Genomic DNA, 21,810 nt, shown 5'->3' with positions numbered 1-21,810 from the left:
CAAAAGGAAACATCTGTACATTCCAGACCAGCTGTGTAAGAAAAGATGGAGACTGAGAGACGAGAGACGAGAGAGAGAAAGAGAGAGAGAGAGAGACTTCTGCTAAACCCATCAGAGGACAAGAAAAGGGAAGCAACGGGAACGAAGCCCCGCCCACATCCCCGATCACTCAAGCATCACGCCGACAAAACCGGCCTCAAGTCACGGCTCTCCGCCCGGTGTGTGTGTGTGTGTGTTTCTCACACCTAGAGTCAACTAAACAGAGACAACCAGAGATAGAACAGAGAGAGAGAGAGAGAGAGAGAGAGAGAGAGAGAGAGAGAGAGACTACACGTATGTGTCCTTAACATGACCATATAATCTGACCTTCGGCACGTCCATTAGCAACAGACTCCCGTTCTCTCTGCTACCCCCGGACACACATGGTTTCATTTACACACACACATACAGCGCCGAACACATATGGTTCTGTTTTGCTAACAGTGTGGCCAATGATCTAACAACTCCTTATAAGGCCTGTCTGGTGCCACTTATTCTGAGCTGGGAGATGAAAACACACACAGAAAATCCTCACTGGCTCTGCTGTGTTTGGTCAGATGGGACGAGAGGAGGAGCTGGAAGGGACACTGAGGGACATATGGATGGAGAAAAAAAGATGACCTATAGCTGAAGAAACAATTAAGACAAAAAGCAATTACACTGATATTCGTTTGTTCTTCAAAAAACAACAAAGAAAACAACGATGTGTAGATGGTAGACTGACATCTGTTGCATCTTGGCAGCAAAGTAGTCCAAGTCCCTGTAAGTGAAGGCCAACGCTCCACTAACCCACTAAACACAGGCTTTTCTGTGGTTGCTTTCATCCCCTCGGCCTCTTTTCCTGATTACTGTGTTGCTCCCTCCCTCACTTCTCTGCTCGTTCTGCTTCCCCCCAAAACTGCTAAGAGTTGGAAAGTCTGCGCCAGTAAGTCGGCAGGTTAGCCGGCCCGGTCGAACGTAACGGAAGAGACAAAGTCAGGTGTGAAAGAAAAGGCAGAGCGGAGAGAGCAACCACCGCTCTGCGGCTGTCTGACGGTAGCTCAGTTTGCCCCGTAAACGCTGAGACACAGTCTGAACCATAACCGGGGCTGCTGCTGGAACCGTCAGATCAAAATGTAAAAAAAAAAAAGTTCCCAGATTCAAATATGAAAACCTAAAATCTTGGTTTCTCTGGAGTTATCAGATTTAAAACATGGAACCCAGAAGCACCACTGAGAGCTCTACGTATGGGTGAATGAATAAATTGACTTTAGACAATGGGACAGGGAATAAAGCATGTAGTTTCTATGTTTTTGCAGACATAAAACACATTTAAATCAAATTCCACATGTTCCCCGATTTTTCTAGGAAGCGTGGAGGTGAGGAGACAGCCGAGGCATCACGAGCCTCCATTGACTGATTTCCCTTCTGCAAACATGGAAAGTCTGGGATACAGATATTGGAAAAGGAGACATGCGATTAAAGAGGCTTGCTGGTCTAAAAGTCTATCATCTTGCCTCACATTTTGGCTCCTCTCCTCTCATCTTGCTCCTCTATTTAGAACATTTTGTCCAGTTTTCCAGCCGCTGCTGCGTGGGTTGTCCGATGTCCAGCTGGCAAGTGAAGGGCAGCTGTGCACAGCGGTCCAACACACTCAGCCTAAAAGGCGACGCACTCACACATGCACAGAGGACCGAACATGCAAATGATAACATCTGCAAGTAGAGGAAAAGAATCGGCCTGTTTGTCGTCTTTGAGACTGCGCCGGTCAAAAACGTCTTTATTTATATACTGGAGACTTAGAAGAGAGAAAAGGCATGTCAGGACTGCAGTGGTGGATAATTTGAGTGAAAAATATCTATGCCATTTGTCTGAAAAACAAAAGTACCCCTAGCAGTACCAGTAAAGACGGTGATTATCCGAGCAAACCTGGAAGCAAACATAAACAAATGTTTTGAGTAAACTATGGAACAGTTGGAGCTGCAGCCTCCTCCACTTGTCTGTTTGGATTTCCGACATGCAATGGATTTCGCAACGCATGCCAAAGTTCTGCCAAATTTATGCGGTGCAGTGAAAAGAGAGCGACTAAACTATCGTCTGCAGTAATTTCTGCATCAACAAATTATAACCGCCAACTTTAATCCCACTGAAAGAGAATCTCTAAGTAATATGAAATCACCGAAGCAGAGAAAACATCTCCATCCAACAATAAAAAAAAGAAAGAAAAGAAAACATTCATTAATATATCAGTCTCCCAAAATAGTAAATTGCACTTTTTTCCCCCCCAACTTTATGTGAGAAATAAATGGTTTCATAATTTGGATCCGGTTGTTTTGCATTGCTCCAATAGTCGGTTGCATCCGACAATGTGAGCTAAACATCATGGATGTATAATCCTCATGCATAAAAGTTAGACACGTCTGACTTTTCACGCTCTGATCGGACTTTTTCCTGACACACAGGGTTTCGCTCCAGGGTCACTCAATGGACCGCGGGACTTGTGAGAGTATGTACCAGAAATCCAGTCAACGAAGTTCTTGTTAGGAGAAAATGTATTTATTCATTTATTCCAAACATGACAGAAGTATAAAGTCACACACATGATCAAGGAATGCAAAAGACACATATTTGCACCACAGTAATCTTATGCTCAGAAAGGAGTAGGAAGAAGTAAGAAACCAAAAAAACTCATAGAATACTTTCATACGGACCCTCATTTTTAAAAAGTTTGATATTTTATTCTTTATATAAGAATAAAATATCTGCGTCTTGGTCAGACGCAGTCACAGGGACATAGTCAGACACCAAATCGGATTCAATGCGTCTTGGCCTTTAAGGACATCTTAATAAGGAGATCTTGTCTCAGAAGATTGTGTGATACTAAAACACCACAACAGACCAGTCAAGTCAAACCAGCTGCCATCTGTGTCTGACTTTGACTGATGGAGTTATAGTGCAGTCTATTTTCATGAGCCCTTCCACTCATTTGTATTAAATGTTTGATATTCTGATGTAGAAGAAAAACAAAAAATAGCTCTTGGTAACAGAGTGGTGAATAAGGACTTCCTGTTGAGATGGTTGACAACCGTTAAGAAAACCGAATAAGCCTCCACCACTTTTAAATGAATAGTGTAGCTGTATTTTGAGTACTTGCGCACAAAACAACGTAATTTGTAAGCACCGTGGCAGTATTGTGACAGGCTAACCGCTAGCTGCTAATGATGCTAATGTAACCCAGGCTTTCCCTCTTTAAACCTGCAGCTGGCGGAAGACACCCTATGGACTCTGCGCTGTGTTTTTTTGTGTGAAGGTGGGATGTGTCCCGCCAGAAGAGGCATCACACACAGGGCTCAAGTTGTGGGGAAACCTTTGCGCCTTTATTTCCTTCACCTTACAGGAAGTAAAGCACACTGTCACCATTCAACCAGTTTTTACAAAATAATCAATCATCACCAAAACAAATACAATTTAATTTGTACTTAACTGGCAAACTGAACAAACAGAAATAGCTCGGTAAATCAATTTACTTATGTTAACGTATAGTTTACACCGGGCTAGCAGAGCTGCTGCTAACCTTACAGGGAGTAAAGCACACTGTTAGGAAAATAGCAGTTCGTGCACAAAATACCCCCTGCACTACGGTGTCCCCGCCAGGACAAACATGTCAGAATTGCAGTAGTGGCAACAATTACATGAAACAACAGCACCCTCTTTTGGTATATTTATGCATTGCGTTAGACTAACGTTAGCTTATTTGGTGCTACAAAGAATTAGACTAGAATAAAAACTACAATATATGAACCAGTCGAACATTAACTAGAACATTAACATTATTTGTGAAAACAAAACTAAAGAATTGTTAGTTTTACTAAAAGATATTGCCAAAATCTCATATTCACGAGCTGGATTGTTTTGTTACAGCAGCAAAAATATTGCTTAAACTGCTGCAAATGAGTGTTAAAAACTTTTAAATGTTTTAAAGTACACTTCCTGTGTAACGTTTCTTCTGCCATTCCTGTGCAGAGGGAGTGCTAAGCACAAAAAAACCTTGAAAATGTTCCATTATCCATTCATCCATTACCTAACACACTTATCCTTGCAGGATCGAGAGAAGGTTTGGTGCCTACATTGCTCCATTACTGTTTCCAAAATTGAACAAAGGTCTCATTAATTTTAATCTGTTTTTTTTAACGTCTTTGTTCTGTGTAAAATTACGATTTTGCGCCTTAGTGAAGCGCTCAAAATAAGCTGCAGAGCAACTGCTACCTTCAGGGTTGTTAGTGGCTAACGGTCAGCCAGTTGAGCTATGTTTACAAATTGTTTATCTCTGCTCTTCTCTTTATTTTTCTATGGGAGCTCAAAATGCTGTTGTCCGGTTCCATAAAGTCTTCTTTTTTTGGTCCTAAGAGATGAGTCAACTTTCTCATGCTGTTCCCAGCGTTTCCATTTATTTGCCATGCAGCCATGCCACACATGAGGAGAACAGAGCACGGAAGCAATTTAAAGACTCAACTCTTCGAATAAACTGCTGCGACAAACAGCAGAAAGCCTGTTATTAAGTAAGCCTCCAGAGCAGACAACGAGTGTGTCAGCGACCTTGACAGCAGATGTGACTGCTGAAACAATCTTTGGTGAGGATGATAAAAGTCTCGGCTCGACGCTTCTATTTCATACCTGTTCACTTTGCTCTCTAGTTCTCCCTGCTTCTTTGATCCGTTTCAGGTTCACTGGCCTGAAACCGAACTAAACTGGACCTGCAGTGACTTTTCCTCCCTGCAGATAAACAGCGGATCCAGACTGTGGTTTAAAATGAGAAGCCTCTGCAACATTTCTTTACTTTTATGGTTTTAGCTCTTTTTTTCCCCTACTCTTTTGGTCCTAACAATCTTGTACAAAGAAATGACTATGTAGGGAAATCTCCTCATTGGTGGATAAGACATTCCTGAAATTAAAGCGAAAATGAAAAACATGTTCCGTTTTTTTTAGTGTGAATGTAAATTATGACAGAAAGAAGAAACATAGCCAGTTTGCATTTCATTAAAATATTTGACTCGCCTGTTATTCTGAGCTTGACACATTCTCCGTTTCCACCCTGAAAACCTCTTATTACCATTTGGTGCAAGCTGTTCCGGGTGTTATTCTAGGATGTCTTCAAGTGTTTGAATCGCCTCCCTTCTGCAGCGTGTCCAGAGACAAGATCCAACTCAAGCACAAACACACACCTACAAGGTCACGCGATGACGACTCCTGTCGTACGTATACCGTCACTCTTTAGGAAACGGCAGCGACGAACATCTGTGGATGACCTCCTCGAGTTAAATTAATGCAAATGTGTATTTATTTACGTAGCATGTGAGATACTGCTAACTGAAACTTTCCTCATTTTAATCGAATGTAGAGGTCAGATGTTTGCTTAAAATCACAGATTTCATTCATATTCAGGCCAATCTGTCATGAGTATGAGTTTGTCAAAAGTTTACCTCATTATGAAGTCTTTAGTTCCCATGCATGATTTAACAGGAGGTAGTTGAAAATATAACTTATACCACGGCTGAAACGATTAATCAAAACTAATTTGATTAATCAATCGTTGAAATAATCTGCGACTAATTTAGGAGTGGATTAATCGTTAACGGGAGTGTACAGACTCAGAAAAGGCTGTTGGTTGAGAGAACAACATCGGAGCTGTAATTAAACTAAAACTATACAAAGAATCTATATATTTTACATTTTAAGACAAAAAAAAAACAACCTTTGTTATGTTTTTTCTACACCAAACTCTTCAAGAGGAATAGTTTAAGCTTAGCTCGTTTCTCATTCTGTAAAAATAAACTCCTAGGAAACATCTTTTGCTATCGAAAAAAATAATCAACTAATCAGCACTATGCTACCGATGTTAAGTAAAATCTTGACGTTCGGTCGTCTTTTACAACAAATGATCAAATGTTCACTGAGTTCTATCTTATTGGATTTTAGACATTAAAATGTTTATTTCTTTAGTTAAAAAATAAGTAGAATTATTTAAGTGATTATAGGAAAAAAACTGCACAATGTGGCAATTTTCTTTTATCCATTTGATTGATTAACCGTCAGAATAATTGACCGAATAATCAATTACTAAAATACTCGATAGTTGCACACTAAAGCATATTTTATAAAGAAAGAAGAAATACTTTGTTAGCAGGCAGGATGAGTGACGTGAGATGACAGAGAAATTTAAAGACCCAACTTAAACGAGGACAGAACAGAAAAGAGACGGAAACCCAAAGAGATAAAAACTTACAGTCTAACTCAGACTGCTTTTTATTAAAGTTAACGAAGTGGCTTTATTGGGGGAAGAAGTTTTGTAAGGGAAACTCAAACAAGAAACATCAGTCTATCAATTGAAGTAAACAAAACACATTTTCACCCTTAGCATTTCTTTGTTTTTGTCAGACTTTTAAAAGCCCTTTTTTTCCTTTTTGTCAGAGAGAGAGAGAAAAAAAAACAACCCTCAAATTTCCCAATGACGTCAAACAAGCCGTCTTTGATTTGAAAAGTTCCTAACTGAGATAAATGAGCGTAGCGGCCGTAAAAGAATGCTTCAGATTGCAATGAAAGCACTGATTTCTCCTTCATGCTTTCTGTTGGAATGAAAAATGTCAAACTACCCTCTCTACAAAAATTCACTGGGACTTAACATTCAAAGTGATGCTAAGATGCTGCAGTAAACAGGCTTTTAATGCCTCCTATCAGTTTCTTTCTCTCTCTTTGAGGTCTGACCCACCTGCTCTTACTTTGGAGCTGTAGCAGATGCAAATGTGTTTGTGGAAACTTTGTTTTAAGTAATGTGAAAAAGAACCTTCACTGCACTGATATACTGTATTACAGAGCAGTTTGTTGTCTTTTTAATGTTCAACACATGCTCATTATTTACATTCAAAAGGTCATCCTACTCAGTTGGATCGTGAGTCCAATATTTCTATTAACGGCACTGCAGTTATGCTGTTTAATATCATTATTACTGTTAATCTTGTTTTTTTTTTTAATATGCATTTTTAATCCTCTCTGATCTTTGTGTGAACTCAGACACTTGAATTTCCCCACAGTGGGACAACAAAGGTCAAGGGGGAAAAAAAATCAAATAAAGGTAAATTAAAGGTCTATCATCGCATTGTATATTTTTATGCTTTTTATTATTAATTATTTTACTATTACTGGAGCCATGCAACAAAATGAACATGCTTAGCCCACCAGATGCAGGTTCTGGATCCATCCAGTAAAAACACAACCTCAGCGACCACAGACTAATGGACACAGACAGGGAAGAAGACGTTGAGCTCCATCTTACGTCCGCCTCATTTCTTGCCTCATGTTCTCCTTTACAACCAGCTGAAATGTCTGAACGTCTGCGGGTGATGTCATGGGTTACGTTTGCCATGGAAACCAAACAAGTTCCCCCTTGCGTATTGTCAGAGCGCTAAAGCCTTCCCCACTCGATCTCCGTCCGCAGAGTGTGTGTAGATGGCTGTAAGGTCAGTGGCCACCTCTGGAGGAGGAGGCAGTGAGGTCGGACACGCAGTGAAAAACGAAAGTGGAGAAATGTATTTATTTATTTTTTTACATCCAGTCCCATGTGCTGTGCAGCTGTATCGTGACCTGCTGCAATCTCACACTGAACCAAGTAAACCAGCTCCAGCTAAACGGCTGCGGCGCATCTCTGTGTATGTGCATCCTGCTGCCATGGAAACACCACAAACTTCATCAGAGTCAAGCAGACAAGTCCTTGATATGCTAAGCAGACAGCAGGTTGCAATAAACAACACTGCTGTACAATGCAAAGCAAAAAAAAAAAAAAACCCACCATTATTCTTTTTTCTTTATTCATCTATATTTAGTAATATTTAAATCACTTGCACACCTATGGCTACAATCGTATTTACTCATATTTAACACTATGGATGGAGTAGCTTGTCAACTAATAAGCAATTTTCCTTTGGAGATCAATAAAGTCTTCTGCCTCAAGACAAAAGCGTATTGTCCGACTTTCCTTGAAGCAATCTGCATACAAAGGAGAGGCACTTAAAAAAATAAAATAAAATAAAAAACACTGAAGAGGTTTCCTTTCACTAGCATTTCCCAGAAATGACTTCAGAGCTCCAAAATCCTCCAAAAAAGTGTTACGAGATTTTATTATGTGTGTGGGTTGGAGCAGATGGGCCGGTGTGGCGCATGAGTGCTTTTTTTTTTAATTTTTTTTCTCCTTCAACTTTCTTCTGCACAAAGTTACAGCACTCCGCTGCCACTGGATTATTTTTTTTTCTCTTTAACGGAGGGCGTATCCTCTGTATTTACATTCTGGGCCAGATAGAGGCACAGCCACAGAGGCGGTTTTGAAACACATTAATTCACAAATATATCGCTCTTGTAAAGGTGGACAAATGCCAATCTTTTGAAAGCAGCAACTGGGCACTTCAAAAACAGGGCCGCAGCTGATGTTGAGGAGGAAAAGATAAAAAAAAAAGAAAAAAAAAGAAAAAGCATCACTTGTGTGTTACATCTACACAGAAACAACACTACGTTTGTGATGGAAGGCAGAAATCTTAATTGTTTCAATTTCTGTTTCCAGGTGTCTGCTTTGGCTCCGGGTTTCGTTTAGCAATCACATCACAGCCGACTTGTGCTCCAGTTGCATCCCAGAAGCCCGTCATAATCATTGTTTATCTCAGAGACCAGGCTGTCAAAATAACCTACAAAAAAAAAAAATCCTATTATAACTCCACTGTGTGATGCTTGACGTGGGTTGAGGAGGAACCAAATGTCAACAGGGCAGAGGAAGACGCGTGATGGAGATCTGACTCAGTGATGAAACTGAAAACCAAACAGAATCCAGCAGTGAAAGAAAGAAACCAAGGAGATTGAATGCTGTGGAGGTGTGGCATGGTGAACCAGACGAGCTCAGGAGAAAACTAAACGGAGACGCAGAGGATCTAACTAAACCCAAGGACCAAAATCTACATGAAGAGATGAGGGTGGATTACAAATGACTGCACCGACACGGACAGGCCCTGGTGACAAGAAAACTGAAATGATCTAAACACAAAACACAAGTGGGAACAAAAGTGCAAAGAGCTGCGGATCATGACACACACCTATTTATGCATTTAAGTGCTGATGCAACACGTTTACCAGTACAAGTTGAACAGATCTCAACTACAGAGGGGAGACACGCTGACAGATGCACAAAAAAATGTAAAGAGCTGCAGAAATCCTCATCATGCAGAGGGAGGCCATGTTGTTTTGTTTGATGAGTTTTCAACTTTGGGTTTCTTCCAGTTGATTCTGCTGAAGCTCTGACTGAAACTTTAAATTGCACGCAACAAGATTTACAAGTAGCAATGCCGTAAATATTTAAAGCTTGAAATTACAAATCTGCTTCGCGTAAAAAATAAAAATCACAGTGTTGGGGTTTCCGAGAAGGCTTTTTCCCAAGAAGAAACTCTGACGCAAATCCTGTTGCTGTCCTCAGAGTTTAATTAAGCTCTCCCAATTTTAAGTTAAAGTAGCATAATTAAATCAATGACACGTTCCATTAAGTCCTGTAAGTCGTATCAAGTATAATGTACCTAATATAGGTTCATTTTAATATTTTGTACAAAATAATTAACAAGTAGGATAGAACATTTGAAAAGGAACAGATTAAAAAGTTTTCCCCTTACATCTTAATAGAAATAATCTAAGTAAGTTGCTGACATATTGGGGAAAAAAATCTGTTGTAAGTAAATGAAAGAGCTACATTGTTATCATAATTAAACTTTAGAAGGTCAAAGCTGTAAACAGTTTTTTTTTACAGCCTACTGTATACTGAAGCAATAAGGAGTCAAATGAAGGAGGAACGTCCCGACAGAGTTGAAAACTCAAATATGAATCAAGATCCAGAACCAAAATGAAAACGTGTAACCAGAACCGAGCAGGAAGCAAAGCGGCAGCAGAATCGCACTCGGAAAATAGAAAAACAACAAGAGTTGTGTGACTGCCGGACGAGTGACAGGTGAGCTGATTGTTGTCGACGGGAGGTGAAACTTGAGAGAACCGAGGGAATCTGAAGGCAGCAGAGAATAAACAAAACCTACTCAATACTGGAGAAGGGAAACCAGTCAGAAAAGCATACAAAACACAACATTGAGAAGAAAACCCTAACATTACGTACGGCAAAACCGAGAATCCGGTAACTTTACCCAGCTTCTAAATCCTTTGAAAACCAGATGACTTCTCTTTCCCAGATTTTTCTACTTGAGGCTTAAAGGAAAGTTTTTCTTGATTTTACCAGACACAGTCCTTCCATCAACACTGTCATTTCAGCTCCAAATATACTCAAATCCACTAGACAATATCAAACGCCTATTGATTACACACGCGTCTTAGCAGCAAATCTTCTAATAGCGGAGAGAGTCTGTCGAGTTGTCTCTAAAGATTGCATCACTTTTCTAAGGACGGGGGATGTGTGTGTTAGGCTGCTCATTCGAAATCATTTATTGAGTTGGACAATAAATGAGCTGTAAGAAGCAACACATTGGTAACTTACCACTTTACGCAGAGACGTTTGAACAATACAGATCGACACTACTGTGGGAGTGTACTGGCACTCTAACAACATGCCTCTCAATGTGGCCGAGTTCAGGGAAGAATGGGAACGCAATCCAGAAACGGTGGAACTCTGGTCGACGTTCTGTCGGAGGTAGTTACAGTTCTGCGCTGGCCGGTGCAATAGTTTGCCGTGATGTGCGTTTTTTTTTTTTTTCTGTGTTTGGATTTTTCCTTTTGATAAAGTTCCTGGGTGGCTATTGGTGAACATCTTTTGACTGCATTACGGTAAACGGTTGCAAGTTTTCAAAAAAGAAAAAATAGAAATAAAGCGCCACATTACAGATGGAAACTAATCAGCTAATCTGAGCTGTTCTCATCATGTTTGGGTCAGCACTTAGTTTCTAAAATGCAAACAAACTGAATTATCTGGGCTAATTTGAGTCCATCGGAACCACAACCGTGAAGTTCTCCTTTGCGGCAAGGAATAGAGACTAGAACCGAACCGGACGAGAACCAGTTAGAGTGAGACTCGACAAAAGAGAAATGGCATTGAGACTTTCTCCTGTGAGGACAAACATGTTTTCCAGCGAGGGAGATTCTGCCCCCAGCATCACACTGCCCCCACCGAAACCCGTTGGAGAATCTGGTGTAGGTGAAATGTTTTAGTTGGTGCAACAACCTGCATGTCAAACTCAGATCCTAATGCATTTTTCTTGCGATGTGGCACCATTTAAGATGCATTGATCCAAAAAAAACAAAAAAGTCAACCAAACAAACACGTACTTTCTTTTGCATGAAGTATATTCCCTAAAGAAACAGAACAAAGGGATGAGACAGAAAACAAACAGCAGGCTTTTAAACACATTGCAGGCACAGCAGATGAATAATTCTAAGCCTGAACGTCTATTCTTGCCTAATTCAGAGTAAGACTTTCAGTGTCTTCTTCTGGTAACATGAGCCAGACGCCTAATTAGTAAATGTCTATAGTGTTCGCAGTCAATCACCTACATGGAGCAACGTGATAATCAACACCTCAGTAAAGCCTCGCATGTTACAGTCAGTTATTCTGACCCGATTGGGAATCTGTCTGTAATTAATGAAACACTTAACAAGTTGCTCATCTTCTCTTATGCAACTGGTATCGATAGCGTTCAAGAAAAATACACACATGTAAAATGAGCCAACATATACATTCTTTAGATGGAGCAGAGATTGATTTTCTGCACACAAAAAAAAGGAAAAGGAAAAAGATGATGTATGAACTACGCAGCTTTTTATGTGAAGTTTCCATCATATCCAAGACCTTAAGTAAAAAATAACGATTATATATGAGCCGGAGCAAGTTAAGATTTTAGGTTAAATAAAGATTATACAGAGTGAAAATAAATAATGGGTAACATGTGGCTTCCAACAGCACAGAACATAATGTTCTCTCGCTGACCAGACCAGAAACTCAGGACTGATCCACACCGCAAGCAGCAGCTTTAAGGTTTAGGTGACCACTTACACACAAACACACACACACACACACACACACACACACACACACACACACACACACACACACACACACACACACACACACACACACACACACACACACACACACAATGTCATCAGCTATTTGACCTTTGAAACTCGTATCAGACATTACCCAAACTTTCTATATTTAATGCTCATTTGAATGACTTCATGTTTGTTATTCCTTTAAATCCCAGTTTCCTTTGCAGCTCAATATGTTCCACAGTGCAGACGACATGCAAGCCAAAAGGATGACATTCATCCAAACATAGCATCTATCAGCCGTGACTATATCTAATTGTCTGATATGGTAATAATTATTTTAGCTGCTGAGGTGAAAAAAAAAATGATGAAAATATAATAGAATCCTATGAAAAATGACTATTAATGCAAAGATGCTCCATAAATGAGTATATACACAACATCTGATATACAGCTTGACAGAATATACTAAGAATCACAAAGAGAAAAATAACGCATTTAAAAAAAAAAGCTAACACAATAATGTGGTGAATTAACTTGATGGTGATTTCAGTCAGAAGTAGCAAAATAGTATTTAATCTGCTGTAAAACATAAAGATAATAAGAAAAAAAGAGATACTCAAAAGGTTTATTGTTATTAGACGTGAAACTATTGTTTTTATTGTTGTTGTAAAGTAAATGATGTGAAGTGGAAAGACGTGGTTAAACTATTTGGATGTTCCAGAGCCGGTCCAAGATTTTATGGGGCCCTTAAGCGACTTTGATGTTGGGTCCCGATTCCAGATTGCTTTATTTCTTAAATAAATGACAGTAAATAAACTTTTAGAAAAAAAATGTATTTCTCTAACTTGCTGATCTGTTTTCCAGACAGCAGTATTTGAGGCAAGGTTCTTTTTGTTTTGCTTTTTTTTAATAGCAACTAAAACCTCTAAATGTTGCACAGTTTCAAGGTCAGATATCTTGGCAGAAAAAGTTTTGTTTGGTTTGTTTATAGTACTTGAAGATTTGATTTGATTTTCTACTATTTTAGGGGTTGTTCTTTTTTGTGTGTTGTTTTGTTGCATTAACTTCTTCAGTGGCTGTGTGGGAAATGTGTGGGTCCAAAATCTTGTTGTTCCTTAAAAAGAGGCTGCCGGTCAGCTGGCTGAAAGACTACACCTTCCTTTCACTTCCAAGAAACACATGTTCAGCTCAGAGAGTCATGGTGTGAATCAAGTCACTCCTAATAAGTGACTTATTATGAGTCACTTAATGACTCATAATGAGGTAATGCTATTTGAAGACTTGTTTATTTGCTTATAGTTAAAACAGAGTGCAAAAAATACTAGATTATGCAACGTCCTTTTGCTTTTAAATTTTGTGTAAACACTGTGATAGTGTTGTGATTTTTAACTCAAGGTTAAATTTATTCCATTAGTGTCGTTTTGACCATAGAAGAAGAGCATAATCCAGCAGAAGCAGCAAGGAGGAAACACTTGAATATTTTTTATTATGAGGTTTTTAGTTACATAGTCGATTAAATAAATAAATGAATGACACTTATCAAATGATAAATATTTATCCTCTGTATTATTATAGCTATTGTATTTCTGGTCTATAGGTCAAAATTTTTTTTGAGAATTATAAATAATTTCTTTAACTTCAAATTTGAGATATATATTTTGTGTGAGCGGTGAAACACTTTTAGGGAGGAGGACGCAAGCCTCGGAGCTCAATGCAGCAACCTTTTCGCCAATTCCTCGGGCCGGCTCTGAAATAACCGATATTTATGTACTGCGTAACTTTTTTTGTTGTTGCTTTTTTTTTTTCATCCTGTGAAATACTCACAGCGTGTTGACGGTCGGCGGAAACTCAGCAGCCGCTGGGGCCCTTTCCAGTCCGAGGCTGGAGCAATTAACAACGCAGAGCCGCTGGGGCCCCGCTGGCGCACAGCTGCAGTTAACGGGACAGGGGCTGCAGCCGCCGCCGCCGCCGTGCGGCCCGGAGCCCCACACCTCCAGGCAGCACAGCGCCACAAGCAGACCGGGAAAGAAGCTAAGCCTCGGGACGCAGACGCCATGTTCTCGCTTGGATAAAGTCTGTCCATTTCCACAAGGCATAGCTCACTCACATCTCATCGCCTCTGATGGTGCTAAGTCCCGTCAGGCTGGGAAGAAACAAACAAAACGGAAAAAAAAAAAAAAAAAAAAAAGAAAAAGAAGAGGAAGAAAAAAAAACACGCGTTTCCACTTTTCACGGCTTTCAAGTAAAGAGAGAAAAATAAAAAAAGAGGGATACACTTCTGACTTCGTAGTCCGCTTTTGTCTTCACACACAGAGTTATACGTTTTTTCCTGATCAAACCCCCCTCCTCTGGAAATCTAACGGAACGTCTCCAGAGTCTTTTCAGGGAGGAAAAAAAGAAAAGTTTGGGAGAACTTCCTCTCTCCTCCTCTTTCCACTCCGTGCAGTTCCCACAGCCACCGCTGAGATCCTGGGAGAATAACAGAGGAGGAATCTGATTACTGCGCGTCCTTCCGACATGATGATTTATTTTAGTCACCATTTGAATTAAGGTGCGGGCAGATTCTTAGGTTGACGTTGCTGTTGATTTTTCCGGGGAAACCTTTCAAATGAATAATACTGAACATTTCATTTATTTCAGTAATTCAACTCTGAGGTACTGAGGATTCTTTCTCTTAACAGCTAATGAAAACATAACATTTGAAATTAAAATATTGGATCAGACTAATAAAAAAAAATAACATTTTAGTGCAGAAAAGTATGTTGATGCAGTTAGAAACTGCATTTAACATACAAACTCACATACAAGCTCAAATACTATTGAAACTGCATGAGTGAATTCACTATCTTATTCACTCCTTTAACATTAAATCAGACTACATGTTATGTTTTGGTTAATAATGTGATTACTTTCTTTTTGCTAAATGCAAAAATAATAGGGTCATAAGTCATTTTTGTACTTATTGACCTGTAAAAGCTGATCTCTTATAGAGCAGTCGCTCTTTAAACATGTCAAAAGTCTTCATTAAGTAAACAGAGTACGATCAAAGTGTTCCAGGACTGGGGCCAAATGTCCTCTTTTTAAAAAAATTAAAGACATGGTCACCCTTCACAGCGCGGTTTTCTATTTATTTTATTTTGTCACAACAGTGCTTCAAAATGTCAATAGAGGTTCTCTTGATCCTGATCTTCTGCAGGCTATGCTTGAGACAGCTACCTCAAAGAAAACAAATTTTTGTTCCCCCACCTGCAGGACCTCATCAAAAACCCGGAGAGACGTAAAACAAGATGAGAGTCGAGGACTTCGGGGCATCTGTCACAGAGGGCAGAGTTTTCTCTGCACGGCGGCATTTTTATATGGTTCTGTGCTAATTTGCATTGAGAAGTTTCAGCTAAGATGACGGATTTGGAAATGAAGTATTTAAATAGGAAAACTAAATGCAGGAAAAACAGATGTCGTGTATCTAAATCACCAAATCTCTGATTATTAAACATTGTGTTGCCATTGCATTCCTGTCACAATATCTTGATATTGGTCACATGTGCAATTGCTCATCAAAAAGATTAGAGAATGGGGTCATAAGCTCTTATCAGTTGCTCTTTCAACATTTTTCTTCTGTTAGGAGTCTATGAGTCTGATGAGGTTTTCCTAAACGTTCCTTATTTGGGAAAATAATGAGCTCTCGTCACTGCATTGTGCTGCAGAAAGAAGTTCTTAAAAGTGTCTTCCTTTCACAGCTAATGTTTATGTTTCCATTCTTATCTTAGAATCTATTGAACTGATTTGTTGATTTTTCAATTATAACCAAATTTCTAACAATCTGTGGGTTAAAAACAGATAAAAAAAAATAAAAATACCACCCTTGTTCCACTGTGTAAGGACTGTAAAATACTCCATAAAATACTCACCTCATGTTCCAACAACACTGCTAAGTACACAGTAAATGGTTTGTTTGGTTTTTTCCCCCAGTATTTGAAATCTCAAACGGGACAAGCGTTTCCAGATTAAACTACAGCGCCCGCTGAAAATGTGACAAATGTGAAAGGCAGGCCTCAGGACCAGACGCTCCTCCCTGCTCACGTCTCCCTCTTCCTCCCTGCAGTACTTCCTGAAGCTGTGCGTGGCACGTGTTTGAGGCGTTTCCCCGGTGTTTGACTTGGCCGGGTCCCACCGGTTCTCCCTGCAGGCATCTGGTGCTTTGCACAAAGAAAAGAATCACAACAATATCACTCTCCCCTCATCCTGGCTGGCGTCGGCTCGCTGCGTTAGGTTTGAGCCGTGGAGCCAAAACACGTGTGAAGAGGAGGTACAAAATGTTCCACTGCAGGTAAATATTCGAGTGACTCTGAAGGTGTTTGGGGTTTAATTTGTTTTTTTTATTTAGTCTTTTTCACTTTTCAGCACAAATAAAAAACCTTTTACCAGGTTTAAGATCAAAAGCTTTGGCCAAAACTGGCAGCATACAAAGAGTGGAAGCAAATATTGCATGACGGATTGAACTATATAAACATTTATAGACCATGTCAAAATCCATAGCTCCATCTAAAAAGTGACTTGAGTTTTTTTTTTCTTCTTCTTTCAAATAAAATACTAAACAATACGCCAAATGTTATAGTAGCTGATGGTGCCAGTACATGAAGCTCTGCTCAGACTGAAATCTGCTCTCAAAACAAACGATGCATCATTCTGATGCAACAAATGATCCCAGACATATTTTCTTGCTTTCATTGATTGCTTTATGCTTTCTTTGTATTTTGGATTTTTTTTTGTTTGAAAATCCAACAAGCATACAGAAGCAAGGATTTTTTTTAAATCAGCTGGTTCACTTGAAGTGATTTAGCTTTTAAGAACATTGTCCCTGAAAACAACAGTTTTTATAATCACTAATAAAAGACAAAAGTGTTCAATATGACAGATATTATCTTAATGTTCAGCTTTTGGGAAACCCAACCAAAACGAGGATGTTTCTGAGTAGACAGCAAAGCCTTTTAGGGACTTTAAATTAGCTAATTTCCTATTGAATCACTGTTAAATGTGTTGCAGATTATGGTAGAACATGGGTTTGTACCCACAAAATTCCTGGTGACGCTCGCTGGAGAAAAACCAAACAGGAACAGCCGCCTGACGACTCTACATTCAATCAGCTTCGAAGGTTTTCGCCAACAGTCCACCCGCATTAAAAAGGTCACTGGCCTGAACTTTTAATTTCCATTTATCTGCTCACATAAAGTCAGCAGTTGTAAATTTATCACAAACCTTCTGAGGAGGAAAAAAAGATGTGTGGAAAATTGATTTTAATGTCCTTAGTAAATTTCTGTCACAAGAACATCCCAAAGTTTCTGTGCGAGTATTTCTGGTGATTTCAAGAAAGCTGCAGATGAACGCAAAACATCAGGGTTTCATCAGAATACGTGTAATTGGAGAGATAATTTAGGCCAGATGACAGCTTGAAATGTAATCTAATCTCTTATGTGAGCTCAATCTCGAGGCGTCACTTAGCAGAAGATGGGTAAATAAACTGAAGTGGTCTCATCGAGCTCCGTCCTGATAAGACTGACTTACTTTGATAAAACAAAACAGTATTTAGGGCATAATGAAAATGTTTTTCAAGTCATTTTCTTACCTACCTGGTGAGTTTAAATGTCTGTCAGTGTTTGACTCGCCGACAGATGAAATGAATAACGGAGCTCAGGCTTGTCAGACAGTGAAGCTCATCTCCTTGCCCTTTAATTTTATACAATTTTTGCATATATTTTTTTGAAAGGCTGATTCATCCTTTTCGTTGCATCTCCGCCACCTAATCTGTCCGGTTTCTTCCTGACTGAAACACTCACACATCAAACTGAGTTCTGTAAATACAACCTGCAGGGTTGTTGGAGCCGGTTGGTGTATTTTGTACTTTTCTGGCCTGAACTGGTCCGGTCTGGACAGGCTGAAGGTAAAATGAGCTCGGCTCCTGTTTGGTTATGGGGAGGGTCCTCCCACCAGCCAGGAAAACGGCACTTACTGAGGCCTCTGTCTGTGTTATTGCAGCAGTGCAGGAAGAAAGGGGGAGCTGGGGCGGACCCTGCAGACAGACAGAGGAAGGGTCTCCACAGACAGATGGAGGCATTTTGGACCAAAAATAAAGGCATATAAATACGACACAGACAGAAAAGAGCTCTGACCTAAACCCATAAAGCAAAAAACCCCAAAAAGTTTTAAAAAACCTTTCTTACTTTTTAAAGTGTTAGATTGCAACTAAATCAGTCCATCATGTCTACAATGCTTGTTGCTTTATTTCTTTTGATAGATGCAGTTAGATTATTGCCAGGAAGTCTGCATAGTGGATGGAAAAGATGATCTTACAGTTGCTTCTGCTCTTTATTTAAAAAAAAGAAAAAAAGAAAAAAGTTTGAACTTGCTGGTCATCTGGTGCCTCCATGTGGTATTCGAATGACATTTGAACTAAAAAACAAAACAAAAATAACTCCATAAGAATCAGAAGACAATTTTAGAAGCAAAACGAAAGAGGGAAATTCAAATTGTGCTGATTTTTTATTTTTATTTTTTATTTTTACAGTTATTTCAACTTTTCAGAGTGTTGTCTGTTTTATTTTAAATTTTATGGTATGTTTGTTTTGACTCTTCAGTTCAATTTAACTTTAACTGGAAGGCGCCACTTGCAAATAAAGAATTGATAACAAGTAGGAATACAACCGCCTCGACAGACATTTTAAAAGATTATGGCAAACATGGGTGGTTCTACACAGGGGCCGGCAGGGGCCAGTGGCCCCCAGGGCTGAAGACACGGGCATAATGTACAGGGGGGGGACACGTCACCCACACTTCCTGTCTCGCTGGCCTCTGTCATTATTCTTTTTTATGAATTTTAAATGGAAATAAACATGGTGCTCTCCCACTGTTTAGCAATATAACTTATATTGTTATATTTTTTTGTTATATTATTCAAGTTCTCCAGTTTTAATATTGATCATTTTTGCAAAAACAAGACAAAACAAAACAAAAAAAACCCATAAAACTGTCATAGACTGTTTTTTTTTTTTTTTTCAAAAAGTAATTTGTCTTTCAAAAAAATGCAAAAAATGTCCTCTGCACTGCCAGGGCTGCAGGTGCCAGGCTTTTACCAAATGCATATTTAATAAACTAACTCAGCCAACCCACAAGCAGGTGAAGCTGTGTGTTTTACGTGTGTGTGAAAACCCAAAACAACACAGCCGCTCTCTCGAGGAAGCCTTGTTCTCTGCAAAAGCAGCCGGCGTGTGGCCTGTTAAAACCCTGCAGAGCAGCTGATGTGTTTGTGCCTTTCTACCACCAAACCCCTCCATCCGGTTCAAGTGGATCTCTTCAAGGCAGAGAACCTCAGGGAAGCACAATAAACACTTTTTTACACACACAAAGAAAAACAGTGGTCATCTTTTTTGCTCTGATTTGAGAGGTTTGTACTTTACTCACAAATTTGTGGTAAACAGGCTGAAAGCAGGATTTTAATGAATGAATCAAGCAGCAGGTGGCTGATTAGACTTTAAGACGAAGCGTCAGCTTCTCTCGCGGCGAACATCTTTCTGGTCTCCTCTGACGCTGCGGCGTCTCAGGAAGAAGAAGTAGTTTTTTCTTTATTTGTGTCGCTAGGTTCTTAGTTATCACGTGTGACATTTAAATTGGAGCGGGGTGCCCATCAACAACATCCCAAATGGGTAGTTTCTTATTTAACCGTCCTTTCAGAAGGGGTTTTGTAGTTGCGCTGACATTCGATAATGTTTTTTATCGTCCTCAGCAGCTGCTGCAAAGCTCTGCAGGACTGCAGAGGAGTTACTAACGCAGAGAGAAACATACAGCATTCACAAAAAAAAACAAAAGAAAAAAAAAACTAATAAACGAAAAAACACTTTGTGAGTCTAGGGGTTTCCAACTCCAGTACTTGAGGCAATTCAGAAAAAAATTACAGGAAAATCAAGGAACAATCCACAGAAGACGAGCACAAAGTGTCACATAAAAACAAAAAATACAAAAAGGAGGAAAAAGGGGAAGAAATGTTGAAATGATAAATTTAGGTAAATAAAAAATGGAGTGTTAAATGTACATTACTTTATCAGCAAACTCATCTGATCTTAAAACTGAAAAAACTTCATGCAGGCTCAGAGGCACGACGCCGAGACTCTTATCAGAAACGTCTTTTCATGTTTCAATGTTGCTAGAAGACATTGACAGGCAGCAGCTGGGGACATTTTTACAAAGTATTCCTTCTAATTCAAATAATTTCTGGTCAAAACAGTTTTCTGATTAATTATTTCACCCTTAGGCTTTCTAACTAAAAGTTGCGTTGTACGAACGTCCTGGTTATTTCCTCGATACGTCCGCTGCAGCTGCTCTTTCAGCAAAGGTCACTGAGGCTAACATGATGCCTGGTGGACCGAGGAAAGAATCCGAGTCTGAACAAACGAAAGCAACTCAAAAATCCTTTTCGTTTTTGTGCATAAGACTCGACCAAGGTTACCTCGGTCTCTGAACGTTGTTTTAGCATTTACCGACACATTGGATAGTTTGCATACACATCTGCAATTGGACTTGCTTTCTTCTTTATGGCTCAACTACATAATAAACTACCTCTATATTTTTTTAGGCTCTATTGATGCAAATAAGAGCAAAACATAGAATATAAAAAAAGGGTTTTAGGAGCAGCGACTTTCTTTAAAACGTTGAACCGAGACTTTTCAGACTTCCAAGGAAACTCAAATAGCTAAGAGATATTTTTCCACTGTTTTAGATTAGCGGCTGAACACCGCCGTACATCCAGAGAAGATGGAGAAGCTTAAACTCATTCAGCTCTGAAGTGCTTTAAAGGTAAAAATGTGCATTTGTGCTCTCAGCCGGATTGATAACAAGTGAGTGTTTTACGTTGAAAAAACCCACAAACCACTTGAACCCATCGATAAAAAGACGACATTGCCATAAAGTCAGAGTCCTTACACAAACCATAAAGAGAAGATAATCATATTTAACATGATTGGTCCCGAAAGGCGTCTTTTATATTTTACTGTAATGGAGTAACTGCTGCCCTTTTTTTAATGCCTCACTTGGTTTCTTTTCTCGCTGTTCTTCTGCTTCTGTGGCGTCAATTGAGACCAGAAGATCAAGTTCACGCAAAGGCAGCGGAGCGAACAGCATTGGTAACACGCTTTACATTGAAGCTTGTAACTGAGCTATGAATGAAAAAAATAATAATTACATACACATATTCGTCCATCTGTTGTCTAACATGCCTATCTCCAGCAGGGCATACATGCACATTTACATGTAATTCCATCTGGAACGAAAATATCGAACGCACTTCCATTTTCTAATAAGCTCAGATGTAGCAGAAGGACAACGCAGCAGCTTTTTGTCCTACTTGTTATAAGAATATCTGTCTTGTGTTTTTCTCCTTTGCATGTTTTTCTCTTGATGCCCACAGGACAGTAATGTCCTCTGACAAGCTGCTAAGGTCAGCCCTGGGGCTGCATGATCGCTTCACTCCAGGGGACTGCTGTGGACGCCGACAGATTCCTCTACCTATGTCTGCAAAGATTCACTAAAACCTTGTGGATTTTTGTGTCTTTGAGCGTGAAGGTGTGTGTGCATTGTGTGCGCGCGAGTGTGTATGTGTGTGTAGCAGGTGGGTGAGTGTTGGGTAGAGGGGCTGGTTTGTTAGCAGGCATGAGGGTCCTTCTGCTCCTCTTG

The 21,810-nt window shown here is 39.6% G+C and overlaps 1 protein-coding gene across 1 annotated transcript in view; it reads right to left on the bottom strand.

Moving 5' to 3' along the window:
• The window catches only part of pkd1a (polycystic kidney disease 1a), a 77,608-nt gene extending 62,724 nt beyond the window's left edge, over positions 1–14,884 (bottom strand). The window contains exon 1 of the mRNA XM_088006806.1: positions 13,915–14,884. Within this exon, the coding sequence (XP_087862932.1) occupies positions 13,915–14,186 (272 nt within the window). The 5' untranslated portion in view covers positions 14,187–14,884. The remainder of the gene's footprint in view (positions 1–13,914) is intronic.
• Positions 14,885–21,810: the final 6,926 nt, after the last annotated feature.

This window comes from Poecilia mexicana, unplaced genomic scaffold (assembly GCF_051168715.1).
Source record: "Poecilia mexicana isolate PSO_F unplaced genomic scaffold, ASM5116871v1 scaffold_1, whole genome shotgun sequence".
NCBI lineage: Eukaryota > Metazoa > Chordata > Actinopteri > Cyprinodontiformes > Poeciliidae > Poecilia > Poecilia mexicana.
Note: the sequence above shows the minus strand (reverse complement) of the source record. Positions and strands in the feature narration are given on the sequence as shown.